Here is a 21,318-nt window from a genome sequence, read left to right as displayed (position 1 = left end):
CGGATAAATAAGGCATTACTGAAAAAGAAGAACAAAGTGGCAGGCCTTACCTTACCTGATTTTAGAACCTATTATAATGCCGCCGCAGTAGTCAAAACAGCCTGATACTGGTACAACAACAGATATGTAGACCAGTGGAACAGAATTAAGAATCCAGACATAAATCCATCCACATATGAGCAGCTGATATTTGACAAAGGCCCCGAAACAGTTAAATAGGGGAAAAGAGTCTTTTTAACAAATGGTGCTGGCATAACTGGATATCCATCTGCAAAAAAATGAAACAAGTCCCATACCTCATTCCATGCACAAAAACTAACTCAAAATGGATCAAAGAGCTAAATACAAAATCTGAAACAATAAAGATCACGGAAGAAAAAATAGGGACAACGTTAGGAACCCTTATACATGGTATAAACAGTATACAAAACATTATTAAGAAGCAGAAGAAAACCTAGATAACTGAGAGCTCCTAAAAATCAAACACCTATGCGCATCCAAAGGCTTCACCAAAAGATTAAAAAGACTACCACAGATTAGGAAAAAGTTTTTAACTCTGACACTTCCGATCAGCGTCTGATGATACTGCAAAAACTCAACTACAAAAAGACAAATAACCTGATTAAAAAATGGGCAAAAGATATGAATAGACACTTCACTAAAGAAGACATTCAGGAAGCTAACAGATACATGAGGAAATGTTCATGATCATTAGCCATTAGAGAAATGCAGATCAAAACTATAATGAGATTTCATCTTACTCCAACAAGGCTGGCTTTAACCCAAAAAACACAAAATAATAAATGTTGAAGAGGCTGTGGAGAGATTGGAACACTTCTACACTGCTGGTGGGCATGTCAAATTGTACAACCACTTTGGAAATCGATTTGGCGCTTCCTTAAAAAGCTGGAAATAGAACTACCATACTATCCAGCAATCCCACTCCTCAGAATATATCCTAGAGAAATAAGAGCCTTTACACAAACAGATACATGCACACCCATGTTTATTGCAGCACTTTGTTTACAATAGTAAAAACATGGAAGCAACCAAGGTGCCCATCAACGGATGAATGGATAAATAAATTACGATATATTCACACAATGGAATACTAGGCATCGATAAAGAACAGTGAGGAACCTGTGAATTATTTCATAAGATGAAGGAACGTGGAAGGCATTATGCTGTGTGAAATTAGTCAGTTGCAAAAGGACAAATATTGTATAAGACCACTATTATAAGAACTTGAGAAATAGTTTAAACTGAGAAGAAAACATTCTTTTGTGGTTACGAGAGGAGGGAGGGTGGGAGGGTAGGAGAGGGGTATTTACTAATTAGTTGGTAGATAAGAACTACTTTAGGTGAAGGGAAAGACAACACACAATAGGAGGTCAGCACAACCGGACTAAACCAAAAGCAAAGTAGTTTCCTGAATAAACTGAATGCTTCGAAGGCCAGTGTAGCAGGGGCAGGAGTTTGGGGACCATGATTTCTGGCAACATCTAAGTCAATTGGCATAATAAAATCTATTAAGAAAATATTCTGCATCCTACTTTGAAAGGTGGCGCCTGGGGTCTTAAACGATAGCAAGCAGCCATCTGAGATGCATCAGTTGGTCTCAACCCACATGAATCAAAGGAGAATGAAGAACACCAAGGACACAAGGCAATTATGAGCCCAAGAGACAGAAAGGGCCACATGAACCAGAGACTACATCATCCTGAGACCAGAAGAACTAGATGGTGCCCGACTACAACCAATGACTGCCCTGACAGGAACACGACAGAGAACCCCTGAGGGAGCAGGAGAGCAGTAGGATGCACAGCCCAAATTCTCATAAAATTCTAGACTTAATGGTCTGACTGAGACTAGAAGGACCCCGGTGGTCATGGCCCCCTGACCTTCTGCTGGCCCAGGACAGGAACCATTCCCAAAGCCAACTCTTCAGACATAGATTGGACTGCACAATGTGTTGAAGAGGGATGCTGGTGAGGAGTGAACTTCTTGGATCAGGTGGACACTTGAGACTATGTTGGCATCTCCTGCCTAGAGGGGAGTTGAGAGGGTAGAGGGGGTTAGAAGCTGGCAAAATGGACACGAAAAGAGAGAGTGGAGGGAGAGAGTGGGCTGTCTCACTGAGGGGAGAGTAATTGGGAGTGTGTAGCAAGGCGTATATAAGTTTTTATGTGAGAGACTGACTCGATTTGTAAACTTTCACTTAAAGCACAATAAAAATTATATATATATATATGAAAAAAAGATTTACAACCTTGGAAACCCAATGGGGTTGCTATGAGTCAGAATTGACTCAACAGCCATGGGTTTTTTGGGGGGAAACCTTAAAGGTTGGTGGTTCAAAATCACTCAGCAGTGACCTGGAAGAAAAGGCCTGGTGATCTGCTTCTATAAAGATTACAGCCAAGAAAGCCCTACGGAGTGCAGTTCTGTTCTGTAACAGATGGGGTCACCATGCATCGGAGTCAACTTAAAGGTTCGTGTTTGGAGTTGCACTGAGTTTGATATGGAGGCTGATTCTCTTTGCACTCTCGCTCTGAGCCTTTACAACACTCTGCTAGAGCCCTCTAAGTATTTGAGGCCCTGGAGGGAGCAGATGAGACCTTGGTCAAGGAATAAAAGGGAGCTTTCCCTGAGGTGGGCCTTATCAGTTCTGTTAGGTCTTAGACTATAACTTTCTCCCTCTCACATGAAAGGAAGGTTTTTTAGATAAAGGCTGAAAGAAGAGGCAGGCAGGCAGAAGGACAGAGCCCCAGATGAAAGCTGCTGCTCAAGTAATCTCAGCGGCTATCTTGCCTGTGGACTGGGAGAGGCATTCCACTTTATTGGGCTTTCCCACAGGGCTCAGGGAGTTAGGGTGGAAGCTAAGCCAGAGTTTCACTCCTGACTTTGCCTTTACAATCTGTTGGGACCATTTATGACACTCCAGGACATAAATCTCCCTCAACAGCCACGTGGCCACACACAGAGACATGGAAACCCACTCATAATAAACTGTGATAACCCACTAACCTCTAGTCAACCGGTCACTAGCCACTGTCCACCAGCTCCCATCTCCCCCCACAACCGTGCCACCTGGCTCTTTCCTTCTCTGGTGTTTCTAGCCTCCTGAAGGAGATCTGAAGTTCCTCCAACACCCCATGCTGGGATGTTGGCAGGAACCAAGGGAGCTGCATGCTAATCCATCCTCACTGTTGTCAGCTGGTTAAGCTGACCCTGACTGACTTGTGACCACCCCATGCACAATGGAATTAAACACTACCCTGTCCTGTGCCATCCCCATGATCAGTTGCAGATTGGACTGTTGTGATCCATAGGGTTTTCACTGACTGATTTTTGGAAGTAGATTGCCAGGTGTTTTTTCCTAGTCTGTTTTAGTCTGGAAGCTTTGCTGAAACCTGTTTGGCATCATAGCAACACTCAAGCTTCCACTGACAGATGGTGGTGGCTCTGCATGATGTACCTTGGCCAGGAATTGAACCCAGGTCTCCCCCATGGAAGGTAAGAATTCTACCACTGAACCAGCACTTCCCTTCATCCATCCCGTCAGTGTTTATAAGCTCACTGTTTGACCTTGGGCTCATCCCCTCCTTGGCCCTCGGTCTCCTCATCTATAAAATGATCTGGGTGGGCTAGTGTAGTGGTATTCCTTTTTTTTTTTTTAATTTTAGCAGTTGAACACTTTTTTTTTTTTTTTTTTTGGTAAATAAATCTTACACAGAACCCCAGGTCTTAGCTGGAATCCCACCTCCTCAGAGAATCCTCTAACGTTTCCACGCATTCACTCTTTTTTTTTTTTTTTAACTTTCATTGTGCTTTAAGTGAAAATTTACAAATCAAGTCAGTCTCTCATACAAAAATTTATATATACCTTGGCATATACTCCTAGTTGCTCTCCCCCTAATGAAACAGCATACTCCTTCTCTACACCCTGTATTTCCGTGTCCATTCAGCCAGCTTCTGTCCCCTCTGCCTTCTCATCTCCCCTTCAGACAGGAGTTGCCCACCTGGTCTCATGTGTCTGCTTGATCCAAGAAGCTCACTCCTCACCAGTATCATTTTCTATCCTATAGTCCAGTCCAATCCCTGTCTGAAGAATTGGCTTTGGGAATGGTTCCTGTCTTGAGCTAACAGAAGGTCTGAGGACCATGACCCCTGGGGTCCTTCTAGCCTCAGTCAGACCATTAAGTCTGGTCTTTTTAAGAGAATTTGAGGTCTGCATCCCACTGCTCTCCTGCTCCCTCAGGGGTTCTCTGTAGTGTTCCCTGTCAGGGCAGTCATTGTTTGTAGCCGGGCACCATCTAGTTCTTCTGGTCTCAGGCTGATGTAGTCTCTGATTTATGTGGCCCTTTCTGTCTCTTAGGCTCATAATTACCTGTGTCTTTGGCGTTCTTCATTCTCCTTTGCTCCAGGTGGGTTGAGACCAATTGACACATCTTAGATGTCCACTTGCTAGCATTTAAGACCCCAGATGCCACTTTCCAAAATGGGATGCAGAATGTTTTCTTAATAGATTTTATTATGCCAATTGATCTACATGTCCCTGAAACCATGGTCCCCAAACCCCTGCCCTTGCTATGCTGGCCTTTGAAGCATTTGGTTTACTTAGGAATCTTCTTTGCTTTTGGTTTAGTTCAGTTGTGCTGACCTCCCCTGTATTGTGTGTTGTCTTTCCCTTCACTTAAAATAGTTCTTGTCTACTACTAATTTAAAAAAAAAAAAATTTAATTTCTATTAATTAGTGAATACCCCTCTCCTTCCCCCTTCTCTCATAACCATCAAAGAATATTTTGTTTTATGTTTACATTATTTCTTGAGTTTTTATAATAGTGGTCTCATACGATATTTGTCCTTTTGCAACTGACTAATTTCACTCAGCATAATGCCTTCCAGATTCCTCCATGTTATGAAATGTTTTACGGATTCATCATTGCTCTTTATCGATGCATAGTATTCCATTGTGTGAATATATCACAATTTATTTACCCATTCATCTGTTGATGGGCACCTTGGTTGCTTCTACCTTTTTGCTATTGTAAACAGTGCTGCAGTGAACATGGGTGTGCATATATCTGTTCGTGTAAAGGCTCTTATTTCTCTAGGATATATTCTAAAGAGTGTCCATCCATTCACTCTTATTTTAATCCTCTGCATCGGATTTGCTAGTTTTAGTATCTTATATTGCTTCTGTGTTTTAGTATTGTCTCGCTTCCCCACTACAATGTGTATGATGTAGAGTTAGTGATTGGTTATGTCCTATTCACTCTTCTAAATAGATGCTAAGTAATTACTTGTTGAATAATTTGGTAATTGGATAAGCAAATATGTGGACCAGGTGAGTGCAGAGTTGATTTGGCAAAAGCTAGAGTGGATGGCCAGGAGCCCACCTGCTGGGCCTTCGCCTCAACTCCCCCCAACTCTAAAGGTCCTTTAAGTCTCCCTTGGTTCCCAGGGATCTATAGATCACAGTTTGAAAGAGCTGAATTCAATGAACTCCAAGCCCTACCTAGCTCACAAGTAGCATTCTAAAAAATGTAAGTCCCTTGCAAATATTGAGAGACTTAATGAGACCTCACTTGATTGACTGATTGATTTGTTACTTCATTTAAGGTACTTCCTATGTGCCAGGCCCTGCGCTGGGGCTGGAAATACAGGAATGAACAAGACAGATCCTGCCCTGACAGTGCTCAGTATCTAGTGGGGGAAAGACTGGTCAGTAGGCAATTGAAGTAGACCATGTGACATGAAGCTTGCTATAAAGGTGAGAGCAGGAAGAGTGATTTGGAGCAGTCCCTCTCAAACATTAATCTGTATGTGACTCACCTGGGGACCTTGTTAAACTCTAAGTTTACTCACTCAGTAGTCTGGGATGGGCCTGCGATGCTGCACTTCTAACCAGCTCTCAGGTATGCCAGGGTTGCTCATCTAAAAAGCTCACTTTGAGTGACAAGGTTCTAGACGAAGATACGGTAGGTGGAGCAGCTAATCTCAACCTGGGGCTCAAGGCGAGATAGTGAAGTATATGCTTAGAATCAAAGAATGAACAGGATTCTCCAGGTAGATGTGGGAGAGTGTTCTCATCAGAAGGAAAATCATGTACATAGAGGAGTGAGGGTGTGGTGAGGAATATGCTTCGCTCAGGAAGCACAAATCTTGTTGCAGCAGAGAGATCAAGGTGCGAGAGGAAAGAAAAAAAAAAAAAAAACAAGACTGGAATGTTTGGCAGGGGTCAGATCTGGATGGCTTTTGTGAGCCCTGTTCAGGACTTTGTTCATTCTCCCAGAAGGCCTGTAAAGATTTTAAATAGGGGGAACAATTTGGGTATATTTGCCATGCCTTTTAAGGGTTAGCAAGTAGGCAGAATATTAAATTATGAAAGAGAGAGGAAAAGTGCACTGCCCCGGATCCAGGAGCCCTGGGTTCATGTCCTAGCTTTGCCACCCACTTGTTGTGTGACCTTGGACAAATTCCATCTCCATTCTGGGCCTCATTTGTAACATAAAAAGTCTGCACTCCAAAGTCCCTTCCAGCTGAGAAGTCAAGGAACCAGCACGCCATGAAAGTCCTAAAGACCAGAGAACATCATTTCACCTCCTGCCTAATGTATCCTGTTTCTCAGGGATCCAGGGTGACTAGGGTGGTAAGAGCTTCTTCCAGGAGTTCCCCAAGGGTTAATATGGAGTGAATGTTATGTGGATTCTCTGGGCCTATCACCACCAAACCCCCAAATGTTCTCAACTCCTCCCTGATTCTGTGGTCCCATACCCCGTGAAACTTAGTGATAAAAGGGTGTTTCTTACCTCTGTGTAATACATCTACCAGGCCAGTGTCTCCCAGAGCCTGGTTCCCATGACAACCACAGGTTACCACAAACAGCTGCTCAGAGAAGACCTGCTGACACCCAGCTGTCTGAGCCATAAGGTTTCTATTAGGAGATTTTGAAAAATTTAGCTCATTGGTGGCCAGGGCCCAGAATTTGCTCTGGTCAGAATATCCTTGATCACTCTTGAGCTTCTCAGTCCTCTGTCATATTTGATCAAAATGATAAAATTAGGGAGAAAAGAGGAAGAGAAGTAAAGAGATTTGGTTTTGGTGAAATTGATCTATCAAAGATAGGAATGGTATATTTATGGTGTCACCCTTCTTGCTTCCATGACAGACGTGGCTAATAGATCACAGAAATCATTGCCCTTGCTTCAACCTGGGATGGTCTCAACATAGCACTATAAGCAGCCTTTCCCATCTGAAATGAGTTGGCACATACTATGAAATGTAGTTGTGGTATCCCTATTGAAAACAAGTAAGTCTGGGATGTCACTGTATATTCTTTCAGTCCAAAATTATATTAGTTATTTCCCTTAGGTATCTTGGGTTAACTCTTTTGAAATTTCTAGGACATGGGGAACAAGAGCTTCTTAGGCCATATTCCTAGAATCTAAGATATACTTTTATTTATTTATTTTCTACACATTTTAACATTTCTGAAATCAGGATGTATCTAACAATGGATGTGCACATTAAGTGTTGTATTATTTCTTTTCTTGAAAGGCAGTTATTAAATCAATGACACCTCTTATAATTGAAGATAAAGGAAAAATATTGTACTTAGCCTGACTACCTATCCTTATTTCTATTCTATAAACCTGTGAAAAAAGGTAAAATAATAATAGTCCCCATGGATCAATTTCTCCATTGATGGTATAGCAAGGTTGGTTATTGTCTTCAAGTCCCTACCAGCTCCAAACTGAAATAGTTTTAGGTCAGGTGAGTCTCAATTGTTCTCACCATCAGAAGAAGAAGAATTCTTGGGAAGGTCTTATGGTCTCTTGTGAGGAAAGGAGAAGGAAAGGAAACCAATGTAAATATCTTCTCTGGATGTCTTACAAATCACATATAAAACCTAGTAGTGCAGGTATATGTCCAGGTATTAGTTCTTGAAATTCTGGCTTTCTGTTTGGTAGTGATGGTCTGAGGCTAAATTTGATGTGGGTGTATTCTGAAAGTAACCCTGGTGAACTGCTGAGAAGTCATAAAACCATGACTTCATTGCACAGATTCATCACACCAGCTTTGTACTATGCATATATATATATATTTATATATATATATACATGCTTCCAAAATGGAAATGCCTTTATTGTATTTTCTTATAGAAGTAATTCTTGCTCATTCTATAACATCCAGCTGATACAGAAATGTATAAAACAGTAAAAATTTTCCATCTCTGACTTCATATTCCCAACCCTAAGATAAAATTGTTAATAGTGTGCACATATCTTTCCAGATATAGAAATGGAATGGATGGGGATATGCATATGGGCAGGAACACAGACACAGGCTTAAGTATGTGTTTACTTCCACAACCACATCCTCATTGTCTATATGCTTTATGTTATCTGTCTTTTTCCAGTATTTATACATCGTACAAGTTTTTTCCCATGCTGCATATGTAAATGTATTTTATCTTTTTGTAGACTACTTTTCATGTAAATTATCTGAATGCATCAAACATTAATTTAGTCTTCTATTAAAAATGAACTAGATTTCGAACATTTTTGCTATTATAAGTAAATCTGCATAAACCTGTTGCCCACTGGTCTGATTATGTCCTAAGGGTCACATGATGTTCTTGTGTGTTTTCATTCCCTGTTTGAACCCTGCTAGAGAACTGCTGTATTCTGACAGCTAAGGACTGAGAATTTCCTCAGTTCAAGTTCATTCACATTTATTAATCCTTTCTTAAATAGTCAGAGGCTGGCACCAGAGGAACCATGGACAATCTAAGTAAAAAATCTAAGTAGCAGGTAGGAAACATCAGTTGGATATCTATTAAGGGCCACCAAACCAAACCAAACCAAACCCATTGCCATCCAGTCGATTCTGACTCTCAGAGCAGCTCTATAGGACAGAGTAGAACTGCCCCATAGAATTTTGAAGGAGCAGCTGGTGACGTTTTGGTTAGTAGCTGAGCTCTTTACCACTGTGCTGCCAGGGCTCCGTTAAGGGCCCGGTTATTTATATCTCGTTTCATCATGTGAACAATGGATTCTAATGTTTTAGCAACAGAGAATCAGAGGAGTTAGGTAAATTGTTCAAGGTCACACTGCTCATAACTGTCAGAACCCAAATTCAAAATTATGTCTTCTGATGTCAAACTAGTGCCCTGTCCAGTATGAGTCCCAAGATAGTACACAGCTAAGACAAGATAGAAGCTAATATGAGTTTCAACAGAGGAATAAACAAAACACTTCAGGAATAAAGGGGAAAACATGGCATATGATAGCTGGGAAGATCTGGAAGACTTCCTGAAGATATTTCAGCAGGCCTTTGAAGCATGAATGGAACTTCAACAAATATGGTCCTCTCATCTCAGGAAATCAGTGCTTTGGCAATTGTGTAACACCAGTTTCAGTGGTGAACTGAAGGTCCAATTCCAATTTCACCATCATTTGACATCTTTCTAAAACACACTTAATTTGACCACCTCTAGTGGTGGGGAGCCCACAGAATTCTACTTTTAAATATTTTATTAATTTGAGTCAAAATCTGCCTTCTGTTAATTTTGGAGTAGCTTTGTCAATAATGCTTGAGTGCCTTTGTGGATAGAGATCTGGGACCCCATATTCTTATTCTCTCACCTTGTCCAATCACAGTGATAGCCTGAGATTCACTTTTACCACTTGTAGACTGGGAATAAAGTACAGGCTGTAGAATTGTGATGAGGATCATATTCGAGATGATGTTGTACATACACTGTTTCTGGGATATAGCCGGTACTCAATCTATCGTAGTCACTGTTGGCCCCGACTCTCAGTTTTTCCTCTGCTTATCTTCAGTTACTAGAACAACATAACCATTTCCCCTGTTTAGTGGACACACTCCATTCCTGCTTTCAGCACTTCCTCAGAAAGCTCCCTTTTGAGACACCCTTCAATATCATGGTCTGGCTAGGGTTTGCATATGTCCCTCTTACCAGAAGTGACCAGGATTCTCCAGATGTGGCCTGTCCAGGGCAGCATCAATGAAGTCATTACTTCCCTTAATCTGCCCTGTTCACTTCTGGAGGTTGTGTTCCATTTTTTTGCAACAACGTCATGCCCTCCGCTCGCATTAAACTTTGGGTCAGCTAACACAGAGACATTTAAGCTCAATTCAAGGAGGCAGGGAGGAGGGAGAGAGAGGCCAATGAGAATGTTTCCTTACTGCCTTTCCTCTTTTTTCTCCATCCCTTAGCCCACTTAGGAATTAGTGTTTGCTCACTGTGTCAACAGCTGATTGGATAATGGTGCTGGGAAGCGTGTTGGTCAAAGGTTCCACAATTCCTGGAAAAGTGACATCCAGATGGAGTCCCTAATGTTGGAAAGAGTCTCCTTCACAAGTCATCCCTATCCCAATCTCACCAGCTAATACAATGATAAATTAGTGTGAAGTGTCCCTCCTTCACCCCTTGCTTCCTACCCTGTGGGCTTGGATCCTGTCTCTCATGAGGAAGATTTTATTTCTGGTATTTGAGAAAAGTGGTCACCCTGACCTATGATTTCCTTCTCGAGGGAAAGCTTGGGCAAGCCTGGCCTTTGATTTATAGGTCTCCATTGCCTACAGTTTATTACCCAGCAGTCTTGCCATTGGTGTCCCTTATTCCCCCTCCTCCTCACTAGCCTCTGAGTGCCTCCAACCCTCTCTCCATGACTCCACCTTCTGACTCTGCCTTTCTTTGTTGTGTAAATGTAACCCAAGATGCTGAGGCATCCTCTGTGGCAGAGAAGAAGCAAGAGACACACAAACTGACGTTGATTTAGTGCCTATTATGTACAAGGTCCTGCATTGGATGTCTATGGCAGTCATGTCATTTCAGCCTAACAACAACCCTACTAAATAGGTATTAAAACCCCTACCCATTTTATGGGGCATTGGTGATTTAGTAGAATTCTTGCCATCCATGTGGGAGACCCGGGTTCGATTCCTGGCCAATGCACTTCGTGCGCAGCCACCACCCATCTATCAGTGGAGACTTTTGTGTTGCTTTGATGCTGAATAGCTTTCAGCAGAGCTTCCAGACTAAGATGGACTAGGAAGAAAGAAAAGCCTGGAGATCTACTTCTGAAAATCAACCAATAAATACCTTACGATTCACAACTATGCAGTCCACACTGATCGTGGCTATGGCACAGGACTGGGTAGTATTTCATTCTGTTGTGCATGGGTAGGGGGCTGACATAGGGGCTTACTTGATGGCAGCTAACAGCAACATTCCCATTTTACTAATGAGGAAATTGTGGCTCAGAGGGGTGGAGTGACTCGCCTTAATGGGCTCTAAAGCCTGTCCTTTTCACTACAATATGCTATTCTGAATCATGGCTAACATTTCCTGAGAGCTACATAAATTACCCACGTTTTTTCATGCTCCCCATAACTCTGCTGTTATTCTCAGTTTACCAATGTGGAAACCAAGAGTTAGTGGTATTGAAGAACTTGCTCAAAATCCACAGAAATGTTAAGTAACAGACCTAGGATTTGAATCTGGGACTCCAGAGCTAAGTACTTCCTCATCTCAGCTCTAAACCACCTGGAGCCCTTGTTCTACTTTTGCCTTTATTCCTAACTTAAGTGTTCCCTTAGGCAAATGATTTTCTCATCCTACAGCTCAGTTGTCTCATCCATACAAAGGAAGGCTCGGTTCAGTTGAGTTCCAGGAGTTTTTCTGAGGAAATGCTTGAGTCTTTGGACACAAAGCATTTGGGCAGGAGACAGAGGAACTGCCCTTTCCAAACTCATTTTGCGTTTGTGGTCTATTTTTGTGACTGTCTAGACCAGATAATGCTCTTCACTTCCCAAAGAATAATATCTAAATACTACAGCATTGCTTAGAAGAGTCTGGATGGTCTGATGTCTGCCAAGCTCGCCAGTCTCCCACCCATGTTCTGCACTAGCCATTTCAAACAACTGGTGACTTATGCTTTCTCCATTCTAATTATGGATGGGCTTTTTCCTCTGCCTTCTCATACACACGAAACACTTGTTTCATCTTGAAGATCTAGCTTAGCTCTTGCATCCTGTGGGAAGACTGTCTGCCCATAAATTGATTAGGTGCCAACTTTATATATTCCTATAGTACACTGCATGTTCTCCAGTGTAGCACTCAACCCCCAAATTATAGGCTATTAATATTTTTGTCTATCTCCCGCTGTTGACATATAAAGGCATGTAAGGCTCACACTGGTTCATATCAATCCCCAGAGCCTGGGAAACAAAGGATACCTAATAACAATGATGATGATGATAGTGGTGGCGATAATTATATTTTCTAGCATGCCAAGTGCTTATGCAGTGCCACTTTTCTCAGAGTTTTGTATGTATTAACCTATTTAATTCCCATGATAACCCTATAGTTACGAGTATAGTATATGAAGTGGCCAACATATTATGACCTTTTTATAGATGAGGAAACTTGTTCAGAAAGATTATGTCAAGTACAGTGACAAAATAAAATCAAAACTCCTAAAGACATTGATGGGAAATGGTTAACACCATTAGCTCTCTACCTGGTTTCTTCCTTCCAGTCCCACCTCCCTATTCTCTCTCAATTCTTCTCAAGGCAACCAGAAATAGCTCTTAACAATCCACTCCAGTGTCAGTTTCCTGCATGAAATCTTTCAATGACACCCCCATTTTCCCTCGAGACAATAAACAGATAACATTTGTTGAGGGCTTATAATAGATTAACCAAAACAAACCAAACCCGTTGCCACTGAGTCTATTTCAACTACTAGCGACCCTATAGGACAGAGTAGAACTGCCCTATAGGGTTTCCAAGGAGCGGCTGGTAGATTCAAACTGCTGACCTTTTGGTTATCAGCCAAGCTCTAAGCCACTGTGCCACCAGGGCTCCATTAAGGGTCCAGTCATTTACATCTCATCTCATCATATGAACAATTGATTCTGAAGATTTAGCAACAGAGAATCAGAGGAGTTATGTAAATTGATAGATCCATTGTTGCTTATTTAAATGTTAAAACAGCCCTTCATGGTAGGTACAGTTATTATTCCCGTTTCATGGGTTAGGAAAGTAAGGCACACCTGACAAAGCAATTTGTTCAAGATCACACTGCTAGTAAGTAATTAAGCTGGGATTTTAACCCGTCAGTCACACTCTAGAGTCTGTAACCTGCAACATTACTGTATACCAACAGTCCTTGGATTTTAATGCTCCAATGGCCTGGCTTTTGCACATTTCTCCAGTCTCATCACACTGAATCCCCACTTGCAGGCTGTATTCCAGCCGTAAATCCCCAAATTTCTATGCATTCGATTATCTTTAATTCTTTATCTATCCTGCCTATTACGATTTTTCTCCCTTATTTACCTAACTCCTGTTTGTTTTGAAGACTCTGCTGTACACCTTCCTCTTTACCCACAGCTTATGTGCCTCTTTTTCTCATTGCTTTTGCTACCGGTGATGTAATTTTCCATTTGTCTATCATTCCACCAAACTAGGAGCTCTTCATATAATAAATGCTCAATAAATGAGCAATGGGAGACTTTATCTCCCTTAACCCCACACCAGTCCCATTTTTTCAAATGAGGGAACTGGTTTAGAGATGATGAGTAAATTTCCCAAGGACGTAGCTCTATTAAGGAATAGAGAAAGAACTCAAACAAGGAGGGGTGAGAAATAAACATCTTCAGTTCCTCTTGGGGTAGCATTTGCCAGAGAGGAGAGAGTGTGAGTAGAGCAGCAACTCGAGTGTGATTATGAAGCTATGAATTCTTGGCACTTCAGGAAATATTCCACCCAAGTGGTGAACTATACAAAGAGGACTTTTTGAAAGGCACCTCATAAATCGTTCCCACAAAACATACGCACATAAGCCCGTTCCTTTACCAGCTGCCACACAAGTGCCTAACACAGTCTCCCATTTGTGGGGTCTGTTGTCATAAAACAACCTTCCCTCCCAGGGTCTCAGAGGGGCATGGACAGGGCAGAAGGAGAGAACTTCTTGTTTGGCCTTTCGGGATTCCTTGGCATCTTGAAGGCACTAGGATGTACAGAAGAGTTGGTTCCACATGGAGACAGACCCCCTTGACACTAAAGCTGACTTGCGGTGTGACCAACGAAAAGGACCTTCCTTTCCCTCTCTAAGCCTCAGTTTCCACATCTTTAAAGAGAGTAGGGCAGACTAGGTCAGAGGTTTTCAACCAGGGGTGATTTTTCTCCCAAGGAGGACATTTGGAATGTCTTGAGACATTTTTATTGTCATAATGTGTGAGGGGATTCTATTGGCATCTAGTAAGTAGAGGTTGAGGATGCTCCTGAACATCCTGCAAGACAGCCCTACAGTAAAGAATTTTTCAGGTCAAAATGTCAATAATGCTGCTGTTGAGAAACGCTAGACTAGAGAATCTCAAAGATCTTTAACTTTCTAGGGAACCATGGGTTCTCTCACTGATGCTCTCCCTGGTACTGGATAAAGGGCTCTAGATAAATTTCTAATGGTGACCACCATAGTCCAGAGTGATTCTTGCTAAGATTAGTATTCAGTATGACCTTAACCCTGAAATATCATCATGATAATTCTTTAGACTATTAGCTTTCTTAGTTAGCTAGTGCTGCTGTAATAGAAATAGCACAAGTTGTCATTGTTGTTAGGTGCTGTCAAGTCAGTTCTGACTTCTATTGACCCCATGTACAACAGAATGAAACACTGCCCGGTGCTAAGCCATCCTCACAGTCCTTATGCTTGAGCCCATTGTTGCAGCCACTGTGTCAATCCTCACACATCTGTCAGTTTGTCATACTGTGGGGGCTTGTGTGTTGCTGTGATGCTGGAAGCTATGCCATCGATATTCAAATACCATCAGGGTCACCCATGGCAGAAAGGTTTCAGCTGAACTTCCAGACTAAGACAGACTAGGAAGAAGGACCCGGCAGCCTACTGCTGAAAAGAATTAGCCAGTGAAAACCTTACGAACAGCAGCAGAACATTGTCTAATAAAGTCCTGGAAGATGAGCCCCTCAGGTTGGAAGGCACTCAAAAGACGACTGAGGAAGAGCTGCCTCCTTAAAGTAGAGTCAACTTTAATGACGTGGATACAGTCAAGCTTTCGGGACCTTCATCTGCTGATGTGGCATGACTCAAAATGAGAAGAAACAGCTGTAAACATCCATTAATCAGAATGTGGAATGTAGCACAAGTTAGTGGCTTTAATAAACAGGAATTTATATATTTACATTTTAGAAGACTAGAAGTCTGAATTTAAGGCACCAGCTCTAGAGAAAGGCATGTCACAAAATGGAGGATAATTGCACCAGGTTACAAGATGGAAGATGACTACATCATTACATAACTGCCAAATTACATCATTACATAACTGCCAAACCACTGAAAATCATGGCCCAGCCAAAGTGACACATAACCTTAACCATCACATGTTTCTTATACCATATTTGCATAGTCCCACCCAATCCTTGTGTGAGAGTCACAAAGACCATGGCTAGAAGGGCCATGGATTGAATCGTGTCCCCCCAAAATATGTGTCAACTTGGCTAGGCCATGATTCCCAGTATTGTGTGATTGCCCACCATCTTGTCATCTGATGTGATTTTTCTGTGTGTTGCCAATCCTATCTGTTAATGCTGTTAATGAGGTGGAATTACCGGCAGTTATATTAATGATGCAGGACTCAATCTACAAGATTAGGTTGTGTCTTAAGTCAATCTTTTTTAAGACATAAAAGAGAGAAGTGAGCAGAGAGACATGGGGACCTCATACCACCTCCAAGAAAGCAGCGCTGGGAGCAGAGCATGTCTTTGAACCTGGGGTTCCTGCCCAGTGAAGCTCCTAGACCAGGGGAAGATTGATGACAGGACCTTCCCAAAGAGGTGACAGGGAAAAAGCCTCCCCCTGGAGCTAGAGCCCTGAATTTGGATTTCGAGTCTACTAGACTGTGAGAGAATAAACTTCTGTTTGTTGAAGCCACTCATTTGTGGTATTTCTGTTATAGCAGCACTAGATAGCTAAGAAAGAACTTGGTACCTAGTGGGGTGCTGCTCTAACAGATACCTAAAATGTGGAGGCGGTTTTGAAACTCTGAATGAATAGAGCCTGGAAGAATTGGCATAGTGGTTAAGAGCTACAGCTGCTAACCAAAAGGTCGGCAGTTCGAAACCACCAGGCACTCCTTGGAAACCCTGTAGGGCAAGTTCTACTCTGTCCTATAGAGTCACTATGAGTTGGAATCGATTCAACAGCAATGGGTTTGGTTTTTTTTTTTTTTTAACAGTAAAAGTTTAGCTTGCCTTGAAGAGACTGTTGGTGGGATTATGGACATCAAAGACAATTCTGGTGAGGACTCAGAAGGAAGTGAGGAGTGCTGTTACACTAGAGACAGCACAGACGACCAGAAGCAGCAGCAGAGAAGCAGCAGCAGAAGAACCAGGAGATAGCGCTGGAGCCCATCCATGGAGCAAGAGAGCTGAGTGCCTTTGTGCAGGAGGGTTCCTGGCAGAGTCGGCTGTCTCAAGTGAAGCTAGGCTTGCTGACGCACTGAGCAAGAAAGCTGAGTGCCTTCTGGCTAAAGTTTACCAGCGGAGTGGGGTGCCTTCAGACACTTATCAGTGGCACTAAAGAGCTTTGGAACACTTGCCGCAGCCAGGCAGACACAGGTGATGAGGCCCACGGGGCTGAGAGGCCGAGGAACCAGGAAACAGAAGCTGATGAGACAAGGAACACAGGAAGCAGAACTGTCTCAGTCATAACGGGTAGGGCCATGACCTCTGGGATCTCAAAGGGTGGAGTAACCACTCAGATTAACTAGGAGAATGGGGCCACCCAAATTCGAAGGAGCAGAGTTGCCATTCCAGTGGGCCTGGAAGGCAGAGCTAAAGCCCAGGGATTCACACAGAATCTGGAGAGTTTGGCCAACACCCAAAGTCTGGAGGACAGAGCCATTTCCTAAATGTCTCAGAGAACAGAAGATTATTTTCAAGCCTTGAGAGTTGATGTAATGTGTTCTGCTGATTTGCTTGGTGCCTGTTTGTAATGGAAATGTCTAGCTTGTGCCTGTTCCACCATTGTAATTTGGAAGCAGATAACTTATATTCTAGATTTCACAAATGAAGAGGAATTTTTTGGATTTTGGACTTGAAGCCGAATTAAGGCTTTTGCTTTGATAAGATGGGGTGAATGTGTTTTACATGTGGCAAGGACATGAATTTGGGGGGCCAAGGGGTGGAATGTTATAGATTGAATTGTGTCCCCCCAAAATGTGTGTCAACGTGGCTAGGCCATGATCCCCAGTATTGTGTGATTATCCATCATTTTGAAATCTGAAGTGATTATCCTATGTGTTGTACCTCCTACCTGTATGATGTTAATGAGGTAAGATTAGTGGCAATTATGTTAATGAGGTAGGACTCAATCTACAAGATTAGGTTGTCTTTTAAGTCAATGTCTTTTGAGATACAAGAGAGAAGCAAGCAGAGAGACATGGGGACCTCATACCACCAAGAAACAAGAGCCAGGAGAATAGCCCATCCTCTGAACTCAGGGTCCCTGCACTGAGAAGCTCCTGGACTGGGAAAGGTTGATTACAAGGATCTTCCCTCAGAGCCGACAGAGAGAGAAAGTCTTCCCCTGGAGCTGGTGCTCTGAATTTGGATTTCTAGCCTACTAGACTGTGAGAGAATAAACTTCTATATGTTGAAGCCATTCACTTGTGTTATTTCTATTATAGCAGCACTAGATAACTAAGGCCATATTAAGTAACTCATTGCACTGCAGGCCACCCCCTGAATCTTCTAGCCATTGGCCCTTTTGTACTTGAAGGATTAACTTCCCACTCCCAATCATTTCACCAGTCAAAAATAGTCATTAATAATTAGTTCTTCAGGAGAATGAAGAAAACCAAAGACACAAGGGAACGATTAGTCCAAAGGGCTAATGGACCACAAGTACCATGGCCTCCAGCAGACTGAGTCCAGCACAACTAGATGGTGCCCAGCTACCCCCACTGACTGCTCTGAGAGGGATCATAATAGAGGATTCCATACAGAGCTGGAGAAAAATATAGAACAAAATTCTAACTCACAAAAAAAGACTAGACTTACTGGCCTGACAGAGACTGGAGAAACCCTGAGAGTATGGCCCTCAGACACCCATTTAGCTCAGTAATGAAGTCACTCCTAAGGTTTGCCGTTCAATTCAGCCAAAGATTAGACAGGCCCACAAAACAAAAAAAGACCTAAGGGGCACAACAGCCCAGGGGCAAGGAAGAGAAGGCAGGAGGGGACAGGAAAGCTAGTAATAGGGAACCCAAGGTTGAAAAGGGAGAGCGTTGACATGTCATGGGTTTGGTAACCAATGTCACAAAACAATATGTGTACTAATTATTTAATGAGAAGCTAGTTTGTTCTGTAAGCCTTCATCTAAAGTACAACAATAAAAATAAATGAGATAACACGTGAAAAAAAATTAGTCCTTCATTAGGGCATAAGAGCCCTCAGGGTGAGGTTACTCAGGTATCAGCCATTCAGGTCTTCTACAGGTATCTGTCTGACCTGGTCAGGCTCTCCTAAAGTCATCTTGGCTTCACCCTTTCTGGTGTCTGATGAAATTTAATTGAGAGAAGATAATTCTCTTACTTTGAGCCTCACAAGGTATCAGCATAGCAAAACCTTTAAAGGACTTTAGGTTCGGCCACTGTACTCCAGTCCAGCAGTGCCTCCCCCTTAGTCCACTCCTTCACAGTTCCTGCTTCTATCTCTCTCTCCCTCTCTGTCTGCTCTGGGAAAAACAACTTGTCTCAGCTTCTTCAGCCACAGCACAGCCTTCCTCGGTTCCTTGGCAATCTCCGTGTGGCATCTACTTTCCTCCATTTGTGCTTGCTTGTGTCTGTGCCCAGTTTGCTCTTTTCATATCTCAAAAGTGATTAGGTTTAAGACACACCCTACACTAATATGACCTCATTAACATAACAAAGAAAACTTCATTCTCAAATGAGATTATATCCACAAGTGCAGGGGTTAGGATTCCAACACATATTTTGGGAGGACACAATTCAATCCAAAACAATAACTATCATTTATTGAGCCTGTACTAGGCTTTGGACATTTCTTGTCTTTAATCTCACCATCACCTTGTAAGGGAAAGACCATTAACACCATTTATAAGATAAAAAAAATAAGACACAGAGAAGTTATGATTTAGGGACTGGTGTATTTGGGCTTTGACTAAAGAGAAGCATGAAGGGCAAGGTTTCCTAATTTCCTGACTCGGAGAGAAAAGCATGAGAGTCTCAGAGAAATACAGAAGCAGAATAATTAGGAGTGAACTTTGTGGGTGTCCAGGCCTAGATTCAAATGTCCTACTCCAGTATTTATTTGAGGTTTGAACTTGGTCAAATAATGTCATTTCTCTGAGGCCTGGGTTCCTCACCTATAAAATAGAGGTGAAAAAAACAATAACTTTAGAAGTGTTATGAGAATTAAATAAAATTTAAAAATATATTTAAATTTTCGCCCAATGTTTAGCACATTGTAAGTGTCAATAAATTTTAACTGTTAGATTGCTTTTGTTTTCATCATTATTATTACAATTTCTATTTGGTTAGGGTCCCAAGCCTAGTGTCTTCTAACTTTAGGGCTCCCACATCTTAGAAGTGAAATCCTAGATCTAAGGTTATACCTCTCTTACACTTTTTACACACTGAATGATTGAAGAGAACAATTTATATGGTAATTTTTGAGTAGGTAGTTGAAGTGACACACTTAGGTCAGGAATGGGTAAAGAAGTGTTGGGGACAAGAAGTCCTCATTTATCTGTTTATCTTTACTCACCACTTCAAAGACCTAACTCCTGATTCTTGGCTTCCTTAATCATTTTCTTCTCCTGCCTTCCAGGAAGGCCCACCTGATCCTGCGGCGACTGGAGAGGGTGAGCAGCCACTGCTCCAGCCTCCTGCGAAGCGCCTACATCCAGAGCCGTGTGGACACTGTGCCCTACCTTTTCTGCCGCAGTGAGGAGGTCCGGCCTGCAGGCATGGTCTGGTACAGCATCCTCAAGGACACCAAAATCACGTGTGAGGAGAAGATGGTGTCCATGGCCCGAAACATGTACGGGGAGTCCAAGGGCCGGTGAGGGAGGGTGCTGCCCTCCATGAGCACAGAGACTCTCCACAGGAAGGGGAGCAGAACACATGTGGATCCTGGGTGGGCTGGGGGACAGCTGAGGAGGGGCCTGGCAGATGATGCTCGCCAGCAAGGCCAAAGCAAACTTTTTCTCCTGTGGATAGTGGACAGAGAACTTTGTAACTACTGAAATTATTCATATTTCTCTTTTATTTTTTTTTTCTAAGATATTATTTGGCTCTATCAAAGTCTCTCCTTTTTAACCTTTTCTCGTGGATGGTGGTCAATCCGGGGGCAGGAGCTTTCAGGTTGAGACCAAACAGCCCTTCCTCTTCTTTCTCCCTCCTGCCTAAGTCAGCCTCCTTCCAGCCATAGACCCCTCGAGGAGATATGAAGAGACAGTTTGACCTCTTCAGCATCAGGAAGGAAGCCCCGAGGATTGTTGCAGTGAGGAAGCTTGGGTCTTTAGGACTTTTTTTTTTTTTTTCCTTTGGACGTTATTGAGTTTGCAGGACCCCTGCCTCTTCCTGCTACCTGTGGGTCTGCCCATAGTCCCTGCAGGACTTTCCATGCATTAAAAATTCCTATTGTCTCTCTTTCTGCTTGGGTGGTATTTCTTACTGATGGATGTGTTTGGGGGACTTCTTTGTTTACTGGGGAATATTTACTGAGTGTCTACTATGTGCCAAGCTCTAAGCTTGCAACTAAAGGCAGAGAAGTTTTTTTGTCCTCTGGGAACTTACAGTGCAGTTAGTATTATTAGAGAGGAATAATTTGGTTCTTCAGGGGGACAGAGGTTCTTCAGACTTACTGTTGGGCAAGACAAACTGGAATGTCCTGAAGGCTTCTTGAAAAAAATGATACATAATACCAGAGGAGAAGGAGGAATAAACCAAACAGTGAAGGGAGAGGTATGAGATTTGCTCCAGGCAGAGGAGACACCCTGAGCAAAAACCCAGGGATAAAAGAAAATATAACTTATCCAAGGGCTGAAAACACTTTCACTGTGAGTAGAGATCAAAGTAGGAAGTGGCAAGAGATGAGGCTGCTAGCTAGGCAGGACAGTCGAAGGAGTTTAATATTACCTTGAAGCAATGGGAACCATTGTGGAAATTTAACAAAAGAGTAAAATAGTCAATTTGCTATTTACGAAAAATTATTCCAGCTGCAGGGAAGAG

General features: G+C 42.5%; 1 protein-coding gene across 7 annotated transcripts in view; it reads left to right on the top strand.

Annotated features, from left to right (window-relative positions):
- Positions 1-20,744, top strand: part of ASTN2 (astrotactin 2) — a 1,062,617-nt gene extending 1,041,873 nt beyond the window's left edge. For 6 of the 7 annotated variants that reach the window (XM_049897085.1, XM_049897083.1, XM_049897084.1 and 3 more), the window contains one exon: positions 19,913-20,744. In XM_049897085.1, coding sequence (XP_049753042.1) covers positions 19,913-20,150 — 238 coding nt within the window. In that variant the 3' untranslated portion in view covers positions 20,151-20,744. Of the gene's footprint in view, positions 1-7,174; positions 7,200-19,912 lie in introns of those variants that run through there. The other variant, XM_049897086.1, reaches the window with a different exon arrangement.
- Positions 20,745-21,318: the final 574 nt, after the last annotated feature.

Source organism: Elephas maximus, chromosome 9, assembly GCF_024166365.1.
Source record: "Elephas maximus indicus isolate mEleMax1 chromosome 9, mEleMax1 primary haplotype, whole genome shotgun sequence".
Lineage (NCBI taxonomy): Eukaryota > Metazoa > Chordata > Mammalia > Proboscidea > Elephantidae > Elephas > Elephas maximus.
The sequence above is the reverse complement of the archived record's forward strand: the minus strand, read 5'-3'. Positions and strand labels throughout refer to the sequence as shown.